The sequence below is a fragment of the Bubalus kerabau genome, chromosome 10 (genome assembly GCF_029407905.1).
Source record: "Bubalus kerabau isolate K-KA32 ecotype Philippines breed swamp buffalo chromosome 10, PCC_UOA_SB_1v2, whole genome shotgun sequence".
Lineage (NCBI taxonomy): Eukaryota > Metazoa > Chordata > Mammalia > Artiodactyla > Bovidae > Bubalus > Bubalus kerabau.
Window position 1 is genome coordinate 17,873,725 of NC_073633.1, and position 16,913 is coordinate 17,890,637.

The 16,913-nt window shown below is 51.7% G+C and overlaps 1 protein-coding gene and 1 long non-coding RNA gene across 3 annotated transcripts in view; one reads left to right on the forward strand and one right to left on the reverse strand.

Moving 5' to 3' along the window:
• Nucleotides 1–16,913, forward strand: part of SMAD6 (SMAD family member 6) — a 77,206-nt gene that overhangs the window by 7,024 nt on the left and 53,269 nt on the right. The window contains exons 2-3 of one of the 2 annotated variants that reach the window (XM_055536773.1): nucleotides 2,572–2,628; nucleotides 6,340–6,417. In XM_055536773.1, coding sequence (XP_055392748.1) covers nucleotides 2,572–2,628; nucleotides 6,340–6,417 — 135 coding nt within the window. The remainder of the gene's footprint in view (nucleotides 1–2,571; nucleotides 2,629–6,339; nucleotides 6,418–16,913) is intronic. The other variant, XM_055536774.1, reaches the window with a different exon arrangement.
• LOC129620929 (uncharacterized) lies at nucleotides 13,483–16,748 on the reverse strand. The gene is made up of 3 exons (XR_008698875.1): nucleotides 16,519–16,748; nucleotides 15,997–16,113; nucleotides 13,483–13,860 (listed from the first exon to the last, which is right to left on the reverse strand). It is a non-coding gene; the product is annotated as an uncharacterized LOC129620929 (long non-coding RNA).

The window sequence follows — 16,913 nt, forward strand, 5'->3', positions numbered from 1 at the left end:
CCCAGGTGTGTCTGTGGGTGGTATCGTAACTCAAGGCCTAAGTGGCTTCCGTGAGGGGGGATCTTCTTGAATCCCTCTTCCCCTTTCCAGGTCCCAGGTTACAGCCACTGGAAGAGATGCTGGGGTTGATTACAGTGGCTTGACTCCAGCCAGCACAGCCCATTGCTGCCAGATTTCACTTTTGGGGACAGATCTCGGGGCAGATGTCCAGACTTCCTGACCATGTGCAGCCTGGGCCTCAGCCAATCAGGTGTTTGCAAGAGGAACCCTGACACAGGAGTCGGAGGCCTCCTGATAAGTTAGTGGGGAGTGGTGGGAAGGGCATGAGGCTGGGGGTCAGGAAACCTGGCCTCTGGTTCTGCCTCTGCACCAGCTCCCTGTCAGACTCTGAGGGAGTCACTTCTATTCAGACCTCAGCCTTCTCCTCTGTACAGTGGAGCACTGGCTTCAGTTCTCTTTCCCCATGGGTCTCTAGCCCTTCCTGTGTTTTGCTTCTTGTTCTGAGAGTCTAGTCCTCACTTGAGTCTGGTCTTTAGCTCTTCCAAGGTTGGTGGATAAGGGGGCTCCTACTGATGGAAGCAGTTCCTCTCCCTGAGTCTTGTGTGAGGTCTCCCTTGGGTGACCCTTTTGGCCCTGTATGTCCTCTTTCTCCCTCCAGCTTTACCATTAACCTTATCACTGTTGTCTCTGTCCACATTATCCTGAATGCTTTCTGTGCATGGGATGTACCAGACCCAGCTGGGATGAAGGAGTGGAAGACTGAGTGCTGCTTTTTTTTTTTTTTTAACATGGACCATTTTAAATCTTTTATGAATTTTTTACACTATTGTTTCTCTCTTGTGTTTTGGTTTTTTGGCCACGAAGCATGTGGGATCTTGGCTACCCAACCAAGAACTGACCCTACGCCCCCCTGCATTGGAAGGCAAAGTCTTAACTACTGGACTGCCAAGGAAGTCCCAACAGGGTGCTTCTTGATTGCCTGTCTCATTGGGGTGTAGAATAGAGGCAGGCCTGGACTCTGATCCCAGCTCCACCATGATTGGCTGGGGAGGCACTGGAAAAGTCAGTTTTCTCATCTGTGAAATGGGGATGATAATGGTCATCTTTATTTTTGAGAAAGGATGAAATGAAAGTAGGCACCCAATGAGCATGAGTAACCACTCTGTACCTAAGGTCCAAAGGAATGAAATACAGTGAATGAAACGGAGAGGCCCCAGCACAGAGAGAGACACAGGGTAGGCATTCAGCGAATGTTTGCTTCGCTCCCAGTGGCTAATCCATGATTCAGTTTCCTTCTCCCCAATCCAGTCCACAAAAGATTCCCTGTTTCTGGACTTTGTTGAAGTCATTTCTAGCTGGAAAAGCCGGGTTGGGGAAGAGGTGAAGCTGCCTGCTCCTACAACTAATTGTGCCTTATTATAATTGCGAAAAACACTTATTACCCCTGTGTCATTCCTGATACCTGCCTAATAATAGTTATTACTGCTTTACTACCACTGAGAGTTTGTTTTAGTTTGGGATTTGATGGTGTTTAGTTTCATTTACAGAAAATGAAGGGTCATTTCATTCATGCAAATTGTTACTTAGTTTAGCAAATTGTTACTTCCCAGAAAGCAAGAGGCTAAGGAATTCTTCTGAAGACAAAGTATATGTTTTTAAGGACAAGTATTTTAGGCAAATGAAAGGAAACCCAAAGAAAAATGCCATAGACAATAAGGAATCACACAGAGGCTGAGGTGGGCAGCCGTGGAGGCTGTGCTCTGCCCCTTCTCTTTACAGAGGGGGAGACTGAGGCTGAGAGCTAGCGGTGACTGGGGTATGGTCTCCCATCTGGGGAGCTGGGTTTGGCTTTTTGGGTCCTAGCCAGTTGTGCCCGCCTCGCCCTGAAGGACGTTTGCTCTCGTGTAGCTTGTTTGTAAGTGAGCTTCCGTGTCTCTGTGGGCCTCTGCACTCACCCAGTTTTGGCTAGAGTTACCACACTTAGCAAAGGAAAACACAGAATGCCCAGTTAAATTTGAGTTTCAGGTAAACAACACATACTATTTTAGCATAAGTATGTCCCAGATATTGCAGGGGGCATACTTATACTAAAAGTGTATGCCATGTGTATCCAAAATTCAGATTTAACTGAGCAGCCTAGCTCTGATTTTACCTGTACCCGTGTTTCTCTCATTATAATAATAATAGCTGCTGTTTGTCTACATATTTTTCTGCAGTTCCAAGAACTGTCTTGAGCATTTTACGTACTTTATTTGCTTTTGTCCTCCTGGCAAACCTAGGGAGTCTCTCTGATTATTTTCCCCATTTTAGAGCTGAGGAAACAGGCTCAGAGAGGGAAGGTAGCTTGCCAGCTGTCACACAGCCAAAGGTGATAGAGTGGGCATTGAGCCCAGGTTTGTGGCCTAAGACTGTGGCTTTCCCTGTGCTGTTCCAGGGGATTTGGGCAGCAGAGGTGCTGATTTCCTGGGAGCTGGGTTTATTATTTGAGGAAATCAATTATCAAAAACACGTAGAACCCCTCTGTGTGAGCTTTCTCCTCCCAGCAATGACACATTGACTCCTGTCTTCCAGAATCACCGCCACCGCCCTACTCTCGGCTGTCTCCTCGCGACGAGTACAAGCCACTGGGTAAGTGTGTCTTCCTTCCGACCCTGGGGGAGGTGTGTCCATCCCAGGCTCCCCTGCCTCAGTGCAAGGGGAGGAAGGGATCCCCAGCCTGGTTGCCTTTGAAATGGGGTGGGTGAAGTTTTACAAACACTCCCAGTTGGGCCAGAGCCGACCCAGCCTCTGCAGCGGGCTATTTACATCTAGAAATTCCTCGCTCATCATTAACCTCTCTGTGACCTTTAAACATGAGCCTGTGGGAGATGAATGGGTTTTGACTTCAGCATCTCATTGGAGGTGGCTTAGGGTTTCTGTCTCTTTTCCTCTCCTTCTCTCCCAGCCTTAGGTGGTTCTCCTTTGATGTGTATTAATTAGCACCATGACAGATAGGCTGAGCATGAAGTCACTGTCGAAAGGAGCTGTATGTGTCATTCCCCACCCCCACCCCCCAGCTTTATTAAGCCAAGAAATTCACCTGGGGAGAAAGAACAGTTGAAAAGTTTAGAAAGCAAGTGTCTTGGTACACTCAAGCATGGAGGGTACCCCTCAGTGGTAATGTCATTGTTGGCAGGTCCCATTCAGAGGTAGGACATGTTTTCTGTAAAGCCTTGGGGCTGAATGCTTAGCCCGTATGCTGGGGAAGATGCATATGGTTTTAAAAGTAGAGATGGCTTGTTTTCTGGCCCTCCTGGTTCCTCCAGTGGAGAATCCCTGTGTGGGGTGAGTGAGTATGGCCTTAGTAGCACCGGGAGAGCGACTTGGTGACCCAGGCAGCTCCATGAGACCTGAGCTTTAAAAGTCAGATGGCGTGGCAGTGATGCTAACACATTCCACCAGTGACCACAAAAAGTGGGTTTTGTTTTGTTTTTGGTAAAGGCCTCTTCCCGGTAGCGTGTGTCAGCACCATCTGGGAGGTCACTTCTGAGTGTCATAAACTTGCAGGCATCCAGTCCAGTTTTCCTTCCAGGCCCCCCCACTGTGGAGACAGAAGTGCCCACTGGTTCCCTTTGGGAGTTGGTCCTCCTCCGTCTAGGACGACAGAGGCTGTCCCAGGATCGGGTATGAGTCAGTGCCTTAACGGTGGCAACTTCCTCATTGCTTTTCCTGAAGTATGGTCATCTCGTGGATGGAGGAGCTTGATTTAGTTCTCTGAGGAACTGGAAAGGTCATCTGGGGGTAGCCTGTCACTTGACAAATAGCTAATCAGGCTGAGGGGCTGGAAAGGCTGCCCAGCTGATAAGCAGTGGGGCTGAGGCACAAACCCACAGTAGCCCCTGTTCAGCTCAGCGGTACCCCACCCTTCCCTCCCAGGCCTGTCTCAGCATTTTCTGAGTTAACATAACTGTACTAGTTGCTTAGAAGATCCCTAATTCAAAAGATGGGGGGAAAGAAAAACCAAAACCCTCAAATGTTCTTAGTAAATGTAGCACCTGAGTTTGAGTGTCGAGGATCATTTCTCTGAGGAATCGTGGGTCAGCTGGTGATAAAGCCACAAAAAATCAGGACCCTGTCCAGCAAGGTAGAGTGACCATTTGAAGATGAACAGGTGTCCCTGTTAATTTACAAATGGGACCACTGAGATGGAGAAAGAGGAAGTGACGTTTGCTGGTGCTCAGGAGTCAGAAGACGACAGTCCACCATTTGTGTGTGGCTCATGAGCTGAGAATGGTTTTTACTTTTTAAAATGGTTTAAAAAAAATACAAAAAAAACCAAAAAAACAAAAACCCACCCAAAGCAGAAGACTCTGTGGCATGTGAAAGCTATATGAAATTCACATTTCAGCATCCCTAACGGTGTTCTGCTGGAAGCCGGCCGTGTTGTCTGTGGCTGCTGCCTCAGGACCACAGCAGAGGTGGAGAGTTTCAGTGGAGACTGTATGGCTCACAAAGCTGAAAATACTCACTTTGGGCCCCTGGCAAGCAAAGCTGGTGACCCCTGATTTGACTAAGAGTGGAGGTGGGACTCGAACCCTGGGCTCCAGCTTCCAAATGGGGTTCTTCCCTGGGACTTGAGCAGTGACCGAGGCAGGGAGTGTTCTTTTCCTATGGCGGCCTTGGAGGGCCTCACTAGAAGCACCAGATGCGAGGGGTTGGAGAGTGCATGGCAAGGACTTGTAGCTGCAAGGGATGGAAAACACCCATCACCCAACCCCTGGCAAGTTCACAAAGCTGGCTGTGTTGGCTCCACAGCGCTCCACGAAGAAACAGGGTTACAGCCTGGGATGTTACTGCTTCAGACAAGAAGTGGCAACGAGACTTGGGGACTGAACACTTTGGGAAGATTAGGTATGAAAAGCAAAATTGTTTTACGAGGTTCCTACTTAGGCATTAAGGTTATTATCTTTTTTTAAAAGAGATTTTCCATCTGTCCCTATTTTCCTCCAAACCTGTTTGACCAGCAGATAACTTTCTCAGGCCCTGGTAAATAGTCTGAGTTATTTTTTGTATTATTTTCTTTTCCTTGCATTGTTAGTTTTTCATAAACAAAAAGTCAGTTCACTTCTAAGCTGCTGTGATCACATGAAACCAAAAAACAAAATAAAACCCAGAACACCCAGTCAGCATCTGGCAAGTGGGAAAAGAAAAAGGGAAAAAAAAAAAATAGAGAAAAGCCAAATTGGTTAATGTTTCATCTTCCCGCTCCCCAAGCCATGTGGTAAAAGGAAAAAAATTCCTACAGGATCGAATGGAATTCTAGCTCGCGAGGGCCTAGGCTAACGGTTTTTGTCTCAGGGTTTCCCCAGCTTGGAGTGGCTCTCCTGAGCCAGTGGGACCAGCTGAGCCACACTGTGCTGGGTGAGAAGATAAAAGATGCTCAGGCCTTCCAGGAGGAGCATGCTTTCTGACTCCTGGACAGACCTGTCCCTTAACAGAGACAACACCCCATTGCTGGTGGCAGAGGCGCAGGCCCAGGAAAAACTTCCCAAGTCAGCCTGTCCCGAAAGGCACCGGCTTGTCCCACTAGCAGCTCAGTGTTCAGGAGAAAACATGCAAAAGAATTTCCCATCTCCCATCTAAATTGCACTGCAGATAAGGGAAAACAAATAGTGTGCGCCGTATGAGGTCCTTAAAACTACTTAAACAACAAATGAATGCCTTGAAAAAAGAAAAAAAAAACAGTCCAGACGTTGAAAGTTCCTCTAGGAGCAAGCAGGTTTGGATGTGAGAGAGTGGGGGAAGGGAGAGAGAAAACAGTTAATCTGGGACAAATGCTTGAGCCCTTAATTAGAGGGGTGTAAGCGGGACAGAGTGAGGATGGCTGGTAACTTGTTAAAACAGAGTTTCCCCAGCTCCAGCGGGAGGAAGGAAGGAAGGAAGGAAGGAAGGAAGCAAGAAGGAACAGCTTCAAGAATTTTAATGGTTGTAATTAAGTACAGCAGCTATGAATTGTTTAGGGGCTTAATTTAACCTTACCCAAGGAGGCTCCAAGTTCCTACTTGCTTGGTCCCCTGAACTTGGGTTATTTCTGTGGTCAGAGCAATTGAAACTTTTTCAGGTGCCAGGGCTGCAGCAGTCAGCATTTTCCACAAGAGTTCCAGGGTTGGCTGGCCTGGTCTCGTGCGATCGTGGGACAGGGAGTGGCAGCAGAAAGTTGTGAGGCACAGGCTGCCCTTTGCAAGCACCCGCATGCCCACATGTGCACGCACGCACACACACACACACACACATGCATGCTTGAGAAATAAGAGAGGAACACCCCACAGCCAACTAAGTTCTTTCTCTTCCCTCCTGCAGATCTATCTGATTCCACATTGTCTTACACTGAAACAGAGGCCACCAACTCCCTCATCACAGCTCCGGGTGAATTCTCAGGTTGGCATTTCTTTTTTCCTTGCATGTTACTGTTATGTTGAATTTACAGGAGGGGGTCCGGTGGCAGGGGCCTGATGGAGGTCTTGTTGTTGTCCCTCCGCCTTTTCTTTTCCCTGGGCCTCCTACCCCTCAAGGAGAAGACTGCCAATGTGTTCATCACTGGTGTTCTTGGGGTGAAGAACAGTCTGTATGAATGGGGCCTACGGGTGAGAACCTGTCCAGTGTCTGGCAATCCATGCTTTAACCAGTTGTCTCTTGTGGAAATGATAAAAACCCAGCCCACCTCTCCATCCCGATTTTGAAGGGATCCTTTCCCCCAGCTGCCGAGAGGCAGCAAAATGGATGTGTTTGTTTTCATTGTCTTTGTAGGTTTCTCTTATCCCCACCTCTAGGGAAGGACTGATGTGAAGGGTCAGAAGGGGGGAAAGTGGAGTGGGTAGAACATTCATGAAGTCTGAGCAGTGAGGAGTTTTCCAGAGGTTGTGGTTTCCATGTCTCTCTCTGGGCAGTGGATGCTGGGCTAGGAAGTAGGGAGAACTCTGCTGTAGAGCCTCCTCCCACCCCCAGCATTTAAGTGTTGGCCATAGGGTCTTTCCCATTCTGGGGAAGACGTAGATCAAGCTTTCCTTGAGAAATGACAGGTTAGTGGTGAGCCAGGGGTTTCAAGGCCTAGGAGGGACTCAGGTGTCGAGGTCTGTGGGGCCCTTTGGGAGCAGGGTGTGTAGGGGGCACTGTGAGGACAGCTGTCTGCTGCGTTGAGTGACAGCCCATTGGGCTGGAGATGCTTCCAGAGCGGGCATGGCTGGATCTCTGCAAGAAGGCCTCTGTCTGCATCTGAACCATCCTTCCCTGACCCCACCCCCATGTCATAATGGCAACAACAGCCATCGTAGCTATTTATTGAGTGTTTACTTTGGGCCACATCCTGTACTCAGGCCCTTTTATGATCATCAACTCACAACAGTAGGAAAGTGACTTGCCCAGGTCACACAGGAGCAGAGCTATCTGCCACCGTGCCTCTGTGCTCCTGACCACGGCTCTGTCCCCCACTTCTCTGTAAAGACTGGATGTACCTCCAATGAACATATTCCACGGACTTCTGTCATTGCTCATGTACTCTGTCCTTGACTGAAGGGTGTCTTGATGTTGGCTGCTCAGGGCTGCTTGCTCAGTTCCTATGTCCAGAGCCCTTCCGCATCCATTCCATGTTCTGTCACAACCGCGGGAGAGCGCAAGAGTGTGTCTATTTGGAAGGCAGGGAAACTGGAAGCCAGAGCAGGAAGTGACTTGCCCATGGGCACAGAGGGGCTCATGACACAGCTGGTACTGCGGCCCGGGTCTTCTGGGCCCCACTTGCCTTCTGGTCTCTGGTGGCCCCTCTGACTGGGCCGCTTTGTCTTCACCCCTGCCTTTTGACCCTACTTCTTAAAATGTCTTGCCCTGAAAAACCTAACTAGAGCAGCACAAGCAGTTGTTGTTTTACTCCCTTCTTTTCCCTCTCTGCCTGTGTGGATGGAAGCCACATATATTTTGAAGCAAGAGGCTTAAAAGTATTCCTGAATGCATGATTCCATGTCTGTGCCAACCGTCAGAGTGTATTTAATTTGGATGGATCACACTGGCGTCAGTTGCATGGTCGGATGGATAGTTTTTCAGCATCCCTTCCCCTTGTTAATGGTGGAAACTGCGTGTATGGAGGTGCCTTATGGGTTCATGGCATGTTCGCAGACGTCGTCTCTCTTGATCGCTGTCATCCCAGTGCTGGCCTGGTGTGCGGCTCAGGCTGGAAGGAGCAGAGCCCAGAGAACCTGCTGGAGGCCCCTCCTTTACCTGTTTCCCGGGAGGGAGCACCCTCTAGAGGCTGGGAGGTCTCTGGAGACCCTGAGGCCGTTAGATCTGGCTGCCCTGGGGCCCAGTGGGCCCGTGTTTGGGGTTCCCACCCAGTTACCCCAGCGCGGTCTTTGGTTCTGACTGGTGGGGTAGCACTGATGCCCTTTACTGTGGATGAGGGTCACGTGGCTCTCGTGAGCAAGTCTGGCACCCAGCGCCTTGGGATTCTTAGGGGCTGAAGGAACTGGGGAGGACGTTTGGGATTTCCTGTTGGGGGGTGATTGGTCTGAGTTGCGGGTGGTCTCAGTAGGTGAGTAGAGCATCCCCTCCAGTGTGATCATCCAAGCCTGCCTCAGGGATGGCACAGGTCTCTTCCCGCTTGGGGGACTCATGGTTCAGCTTTCCTAGCTTACTCGTGCCGTGGGGACCCCAGGACCAATGGGGTTGGCACTGCCCCTGCATGCTGGGAGCACACAGAGTTGGGGCTTTGGGTGGCTGTCACCCTGGAGGACAGGCTCAGGCAGGGAGGCCCTGCAGGATGAGAAGAATGGCCAGAGAGGTCTCAGTGGATGGTAAAACAAGACTCATCCTGTAAAGATGGATGTAAAGGGCAGGGCGGGAGGTGAGGTGGGAAAGGTGAGGGCTCCAAGTGGGCAGAATGCGCTGGGCCAGGCCCGTGACGCTCGAGGACAGATGATAAGGATGCTGATGCTGACCTTCATTTATTTAACGTGTGATGTTCACAGTTAACACTTTGCTAACTGCTGGTTGTTCTCTATCTCGTTGACTCATTACCACAACCCAGTGACACAGATGTGATTCCCCCCGTTTCACAGGTGAGAACACTGAGGCTCGTTGCCAGGCCACTGCCCCAAATTCCCAAACTGGAGGTGGCAGGCTTGGGATGGGAGCCTGAGCCGTGTGACTGCCCAGCTCACCCATCGTGTAGGGCCCACCCAGCTTCCCACGGCAGCGATCCCAGCCTCCTCCCCCAGCCACACCTGGCCAGGTAGACTGAGCCACCTGGGGTCAGCCTGTGCTGATTGAAGCACCAGGGACAGGGCTGGGGCCTGGCAAGAGGCAGCTCCCTAATGGGTGAACCTTGCCAACCACCCAGAGACCAGTTCAGCCACCACCCCAGTCCCCTGTGTCTCTCTGCATCCCAGGGGGCGCCGCTGCCCCTGAGAGCCTGGCCCCTCTCAGCATCCTGGGACCAGTGTCTCTGGAGCGGGGTGTCGGCAGCCCGGGCCGGAGACCGCCCTTGTTTGCACAGTGACAATGCCAGCACCCGGCCCGAGCCTGGCTATTTTTATCCAGCTCCAAGGTCTCTCTGCTTCACTTTCCTGTCCTGTTGTTGAGGCCGCATTAGGGGGAACAGGGTGGGGGTTTTGAGGCGCAGTCATAGCTGGGGCAGTTGAGGACACATCGGTGGGTGTCGTGGGAGCAGCAGGACACACGTCTGTCTTGGTTCAGCCTTCTGCTGAATGCTTGACGCTCTCTCGTCTGATCTGTACATCACCTCCCCATGTTGATACGTGATCCACACCATCGACAACTGAAGCTCATGGGGGCAGGTGACTTCACCAAGATCACCCAGTAAGGGGCCAGAATGTGGAGCTGCCACTGAGTAAAGGACCCTTACACCTAGAGTCTTCAGTGAGATTTAGGAAACACTGAAAGCCTAGACGTCCCTTCTGGCGTGCCTTTAGGTCCTTGACACTCTGGCTTCCTTGCCTGACTGCTGCCCCTTGACTGCCTAAAGCCCCCTCAGGTCATCCTCTTCTTTTCTACAACATCTCCACCCCTTTCCCTTTCCCTTTCCCTTGATTTTGATTTAGTTTGGGGAGGAAAGCAAGATTTGCTCTAGTTAAATTCATACTAAAGTGTGAGTGGCTGGTAGGCAACTCTTTTTGGCAACTGAAAGGCAAGATATGTGATAATTCAAAGAAATTGTAAGATAAAGGGCCGCACGGGAATGACCATTCTGAGGACTGGGTTCTCTGGGCTCTAGGTTAGAAGCACAGAATGAGCAAGACATAAGGAGCTTTTTTGCCCTGGATGAGGAGGGGCGGCCAGGCCAGACTCGGTGTTGGGTGCTGAGTGAGCTCTGGGCGTTGACCAAGGCTTGCAGTGATGCGCTGCTTAGAAGCCAGGCCTGCCTGACTCCAGTGCTTGGGGGCTGGGGTGTGGAGCACTGGTTCTGCAGGAACCAGTGACTCCCCTCTAGGATAGAATATCCCATTCCAGTGCCTACTGGATAACTGTTCAGGTGCTCTATTAAGCACCCACTATACGTGAGTCAGGTGTGAGCTGCCTGTCATGGGCACCAGGCAGTCCTTTGTCTGGTACCTGACCCTGTGTACCAGCATCTCATCTCTTGGAGCATGCTGGTTTCTTCAGAGCTGCGTCGGTGAGGCTGAACCTCTCATTTTGCAGAGAAGGCCCGGGAAGGAAGAGAGCTATGTAGGACAATGTGGAGACTGGAGGTTTAGCTGGATGTGGATGTCTTTCCTCCACCAGTCAGACTGTAAGCGCCTCGAGGGCACAGATCATTCTCTAGGACTTGTGCATTCTGCAGATTGGCAGAACAGAGGCTGCCTGTTCTGGACTCAAAGGCTCAGAAAGGTCAGGAGAGTGGCTGAGGGCCACACAGCAAGCATATAGCAGGTGGAGCCAGGTGACAACTCAGATGGGTCCATGCTGCCCGCCCACCTGCCTCCTTTCCTGTCACTGGTCCCCGAGGAGGTTCCCCTCTGGGGTCCGTGCTGTCTGATATGTGTCAGTGCCTACAGAAGTCAGTAGGGGAGTGAGTTAACGCAATATCGCGTCCTCTGCTGTTTCTGGGCTCGAGCATGCTCGCCTCAGAGGCCCTGGTCCAGCACAGACCCTGGACCTCCTCGTTCTCCAAGGTCCTCAGCTCAGCTCCGTCAGTGTGTGCTGAGCCTCTACAGCAAGACGGGCTGAAGAGCATGGGCTGCACACCAGCAGGCCCTGGGTTCAAGTCCCGGCTCTGCCATTTCCTAGCTGTAGGACTGGGGGCAGCCATTTAACCACTCTGACCCTCAATTTTCTCACCTATAAAATCAGGGTGGAAATGACAACGTATCATATACAGTGAGGGTGAAATGAGGTGATGCCAAGTGAGTCAGCCAAGGCTTGGCATACATGTGGTAGGTATGGCTGTTACAATGTACCAGGCACTGTGCTTGAGCTGGAGACACAGACATAAAAATTACATCATCTCTGCCCTCAAGGTGCTCACAAACTGGTGAAGACACAGCTAGTAGCCATGGAAAGTGGTGTCAGAGGCAGTCAAGAGGGAGAAGGGCGTGGTGACTCACTCTTGGTGTGCCACGTGGCCCAGGAAGACTCTCTGGAGGAGGTGATATCTAAGCTGGGTTTTGCAGGATAAATAGGAGTTTACCAAAGAAACAAGGTTTAGGATTGAGGGATACAGTCCAAGTAGAAGAAATATCAAGTGCAAGGTCCTGGAGGTGTGAAAAACAGTCTGATATTGAGAAGCCTAAGGAGGGTAGAGGGTTGGAAAGGAAAGTACCTGATGTTAGTGGGAGATGAGGTGTGAGGAGTCAGGGCCTGGGTAATATATATATATTTTTAAAAGACTTTCCTCTGTAGTATACCGAGTATACAGATCGGTGTCCAACTTGGTGGATTTTTACCAACCGATGGCACCTTGGTGACAGGCAGGGCCTGGATAGCATCGTTGTACATGACTGTGCTCAGCCTTCACATGTGACAGCGCTCAGGGCCTGTGGGTCTCGGGGGCCGTGTGTTGAGTGAGTGGTTTAAGAAGAGAGAGCAGGAGGGCAAGGGGATCTACTTTTAGTTGAAAAGAGGGTTTCCTTTGGCTTTGGAGAGCAGGAAGGATGTGTTACTAGAGTTTGGGGCAGATGGTGACCTGACTAGTTTGCCTTGAACCTAGATCGGAGGTGCTCTTGGGTGTGGCCCACTCCTGCTCTGCCTGCCCCCCAGGTCAGGAACCAGCTTGGACATTTGTGGATGGGGGCTGGCGCTGAGCTTCTGGGCCAGGACCAGCTTGCCGTTTCCAGTTCCGAAATGGCCCCAGACTCCTTGCCTCCTCTTGGGGCGGGGGTGGGATGTACTCCCCTCTGGTTCCAAAATAAGCTGCATTTGGATCTTAACATCATATCTCTGCCATGGGTTCTTTTTTATAATTTTATTTTTTTTAAAGGTTCTAGAAACTTTGATTTATGGCTGTGCTGAGGCTTTCTCTGGTTGTGACGAACGGGGGCTACTCCCTAGTTGCGGGGAGCAGGCTTCTCCTTGCAGTGGCTGCTTCTGTTGTGGTGCACAGGCTCTGGGGCGCACAGGCTTCAGGAGTTGTGTGCACGGGCTTATGTGCCCCACAGCACGTGGAATCTTCCTGGACCAGGGATCGAAGCTGTGTCCCCGGTACTGGAAGGTGGACTCTTAACCGCTAGACCACCAGGGAGGTCTGTCTGCCATGTTTTCTTCCTGTTATAGCTTTGACCTACAAAAGAAAAAAAAAAAGGCCTTGTTTCCTCCCTAAAGCTTCCCAGGTATCTCACAGAGGAGCCCATTCTTCCTGGGCTGGTGGTTTGGGGTTAGAAGAGAAGCAGTGAGGGGGTCGAGGGCTGGAGCAACAGAGATGATGTCAGCAGTCCTGGGAGGACCAGGCCGTGTGAGGAGGCCTGGCCAGCATCATTTGCCAAGAAGTACGTGGGGGTGGTGAGCAGTGCGCCTCTGTGGGTCCCAGGCTTGGCCTTGCCCTTTACCCTTTGCCCTGTGGTATGAGCTCTGGTAAGCTCCTCACTGCCTAGTCTCAGTTTTCTCCCTATACATTGGGCCCATTGGACCACTGATCTCAAGGGCTCCCTGGTACCAGCTCCTGGACCTTGAGGGGTTGTGCAGAGCTGGGACTTCTGGCCTGCAGCATCTTAGCTTCTCATCATTGTCTCATCAAAGTAAAACTACGGCCTGGAACAAGGCCACACAGAAGGAGATGGTTGGTGTCCTGGACTCCCCACCACTCACCACCCTGGCAATCCTAGTCCCAGAGTATGAAAACTTGGGAACTAGAGTTGGGGGTACACTTAATCCGAGATGAATCCAAGGCCCAGAGAAGGCAACTGATTCACCAGAAATCACACAGCTTTTACACCCTCTAGGGTCCCTGACAAAGGACCCCAGGGCTGGCGTGTTTCCTGACTGTAGGCTTTGGGATGACGAGTCAGTGTATTGAATGCATATTAAGAGCCTGCTGAATGCCGGTGCCGGAGAAGGCAATGGCACCCCACTCCAGTACTCTTGCCTGGAGAATCCCATGGACGGAGGAGTCTGGTGGGCTGCAGTCCATGGGGTCGCGAAGAGTTGGATACAACTGAGCAACTTCACTTTCACTTTTCACTTTCATGCATTGGAGAAGGAAATGGCAACCCACTCCAGTGTTCTTGCCTGGAGAATCCCAGGGACAGCGGAGCCTGGTGAGCTGCCATCTGTGGGGTCGCGCAGAGTTGGACACGACTGAAGTGACTTAGCAGCAGCAGCAGCATTCCGGTGCAGGTGCTCTAAGTGAAGAAAGCCAGGACTTTTCCCTTAGGAGCTGATGGTCTAGAAGGAGAGGCAGATAGCAAGCAGAGAATGGTGAGTGGTTGTGCTAAGCACTGTGGAGATGTGGACAAGCCTTTGTACCAGCACAGAAACAAGAACGGGGGACTCCCTTGGGGTGGAAATGAGGTGTTCAGGGAAAGCTTCAAGGAGAGAGTGATTCTGAGCTGGGCTTTGTAGGATGACTCAGTGTTCGCCAGGAGGACGATAGGATGGAGACAGCCTGTCAGAAGGAATGAAGAGCTTGTGCAGAAGCAGAGGGATATGCAAATAGCATTGTGTGTTCTGAGTTTATTTGTGGCGGAAGGTTAATACATGAGAAATGGGGAATAGGGTAAGTTGAATCCAAAGATGTCCTGAATCTGGAAGAATGGCTGGAACAGAGGGGTAGTAGTTACTGGGGCTGGGGGACCTCTGGCGTATACTTGGAACTGAAGGGGCTCTGGACCTTGCCTAGCATCCAGCACAGGTCCTAGCCAATAGCCAGAGGTCATTGGCTTAATGACATGAATGAATTGACATGAATGGTCATGGCATAAATGAATGAATGGATTTTTGCCTGGGACAAAGAGAAAAGAGAGAGAACACATAAAAATAAAGACAGATCATAACACATTTAATAATCACATTTATGCATCCCAACAGGTCTATGAAGTAGCTACTTATGAGCCAAATTAAAGGACAAGTAACTGTGGCTCAGAGAGGTTAACCAACTTCCGAAGGTTACCCAGCTAGAAAGCAGTGGACCTGGGATCAGACCCAGGCGGTCCAGCCCCTTTTGGGTTCCTTGGAGTCTGGCATGGTGCCCTCTCTGCCCCCTGAAAGATATAGGACTCTCCGGTTGTTGCTCTTCTGGGGCTTCTGTGTTCCTGGGTCTCCGAGGTTCAACATGAACAGCTGTCAACGGGTTTTAGAGAGCCTCTGCTCGTCAGTGGTTGCTGGATGAGTATCTGAGTACATCAGAGAGATGGCGAGTAGTTGAGCTTGTGAGTGGAGGCCGCTGGGCCGAGGGGGAGCCCTGTGCCCATCTGTCCAGCGCTGTGTGCCTCTGAGCTGGAGGCAGATGGCCCCTGCCCCTCACTCCGCCTCTGGTGGCCTGTGTCACCGGGGGAACCGGCAGGTTTTCTGAGGAGACCTGAAATTCTAGAAAACGCACTTGGTTGCATCCAGCCTAATCACAACCATCTGTCTGCCGGGCCGCACCGCTCGCCCTCCTGTCCCCGCTGGCACGCTTTCCTCCGGTGTCTGTAACAATCGGGAGCCGTGCTCGAAAGTTTCCTTGTCAGGGTAGAGCGCCTGTTGCCAAGAGCTCCTTCTTTGATGCAGAAAATATATCCTGAAGGTACTTTGTCAGATGTTTTTATATTAAACATTCTCCGTCCATGGCCCTTGGCCGCCATGGGAAGCAGAGATTCATCGCTTTTCCAGTTGTCCTCTGTGGAAAGAATTCCTGGTGTTCACGGGCCCTTTCCCTGTGCCTTTCCCCCACCCCGCAATCAAGGCCTGGCACCCCCAGCTTGAGAAGGTAAAGCCCGGAAGGGGCTGGCACCTCTGCAAAGCCGTGGCTGCCCTGGCCCGAGGGAGGGACGCTACCTTCACCCCGTGGTAGAAGTCTCTGGAAAAACAGAGGTCTCAGGTCTGGAGCAGACATCAAAGGCACTGTCCCAGACTGCAAGGTGAATCATCGCCAAGGCTTTAATTGATCTTTAAAAGGCAAGGGGTAGGCTCAGAGATAGCCTGGAAGCCGTTTTCATCTCAGAGTCATCCAGAGTAGTGCCAGCTCTGGACAGAGCAGGAAGGGCCTGGGCTGCCTGGCCTTCTGGGCCAGGTTAGGGGAGACGGTGGAGAGTGGACTCGGTCACACAGTCACACAGCATGAAATCCGGAGGAGAAGGGGCGGGTGGGTGAGGCCGAGCCAGGAGTGCAGCCCTGGGAAGCAGCTGAGTGGGGAGGAGGCTTTGCTGGGGGCAGGCACGGTGAGTGGGGGTGATGGGAGAGGGATGGGGGCAGAGTGTGGCCGGTCTGGCTCCAGCTCCAGTCTGCAATCTCTTGGAGGTGAAATGGGGCACCTGACAAGCCCTAGGTGGGGTCTTCCCCCTCCACCCATCTCTGCCCACAGGCTCCCCAGCCCTTTGTTACATCCCGGCCTTCTTTCCCCTCAGCTGCTGTGTGGTCTTCCACAGACTGCTCGTCTGCTCTGGGCCTCAGATTCTGCCCTCCTGAGCCGAGGCGTATGCACGGTCCTCCCAGGGCCATCTGCAGGGTCACAGGAAAAGAGGGGACAGTGTTTGCAAAACAAGGCTGCTTTCAGAGGGCAGAGGTTGGGAATGGGGTTTGGGGGCCTTGGCTGTGAGGGCTGTGCCTGGGTCGACCCCACCTGGCACCCAGCTCAGGGCCTGGCATGCAAAAGGTGTTGGGATTGTTTTGTGATTCACGGGAGCGCTCCCTCCCCCCTCCCCCGCTGTCCCCTGAGGTGGAACAGATTCCACAGAGAGGCTCTGGCTTCACGTCCTGGGACCCTCAGCTCATGTTGTCTGTCTCAGGTCCAAGGAGACCCTACTTGGGTTGAGGGGAGCCTTGTTTCTGGGACTTCTGCTGTTGTTTGACCTGGGAGAGGAGCCAAGGAGGGCAGAGAGAGTCCAGGTACTTGCAGAGACAGACCTGCCTCCTCTGATCTGGCTGCCCAGCTGTGTCTTTAGCTCCTTGCCCTCTTCCTCGCAGGGCAAAGGTCAGGCAGAGCCCCCAGGGCTTTCTTTGAGTCAAAAGTTAATGTCAAATTTCACCCGAGGGCCAGGAGATCCGGGTCCCAGTCCTGACTCTGTCCAACATCTCCTGGTAGTCTCAACCTGCTTCTACTTGACTTCTCTATCTGTAAGATGGGTCAGTTGGTCTCCCACATTGGTTCTCAACCCTCTTTTGCACATTAGTCTTCTGAAGAGATTTTGAAAAGCTCAGAGCTCACTCTAGAAATGATTGGGGAGGGACTATGCAACAGGGGTTTTAAAAATTCCCCAGGTGATTCTAATATGCAACCAGGGCTAAGATCCCAGAGCTCG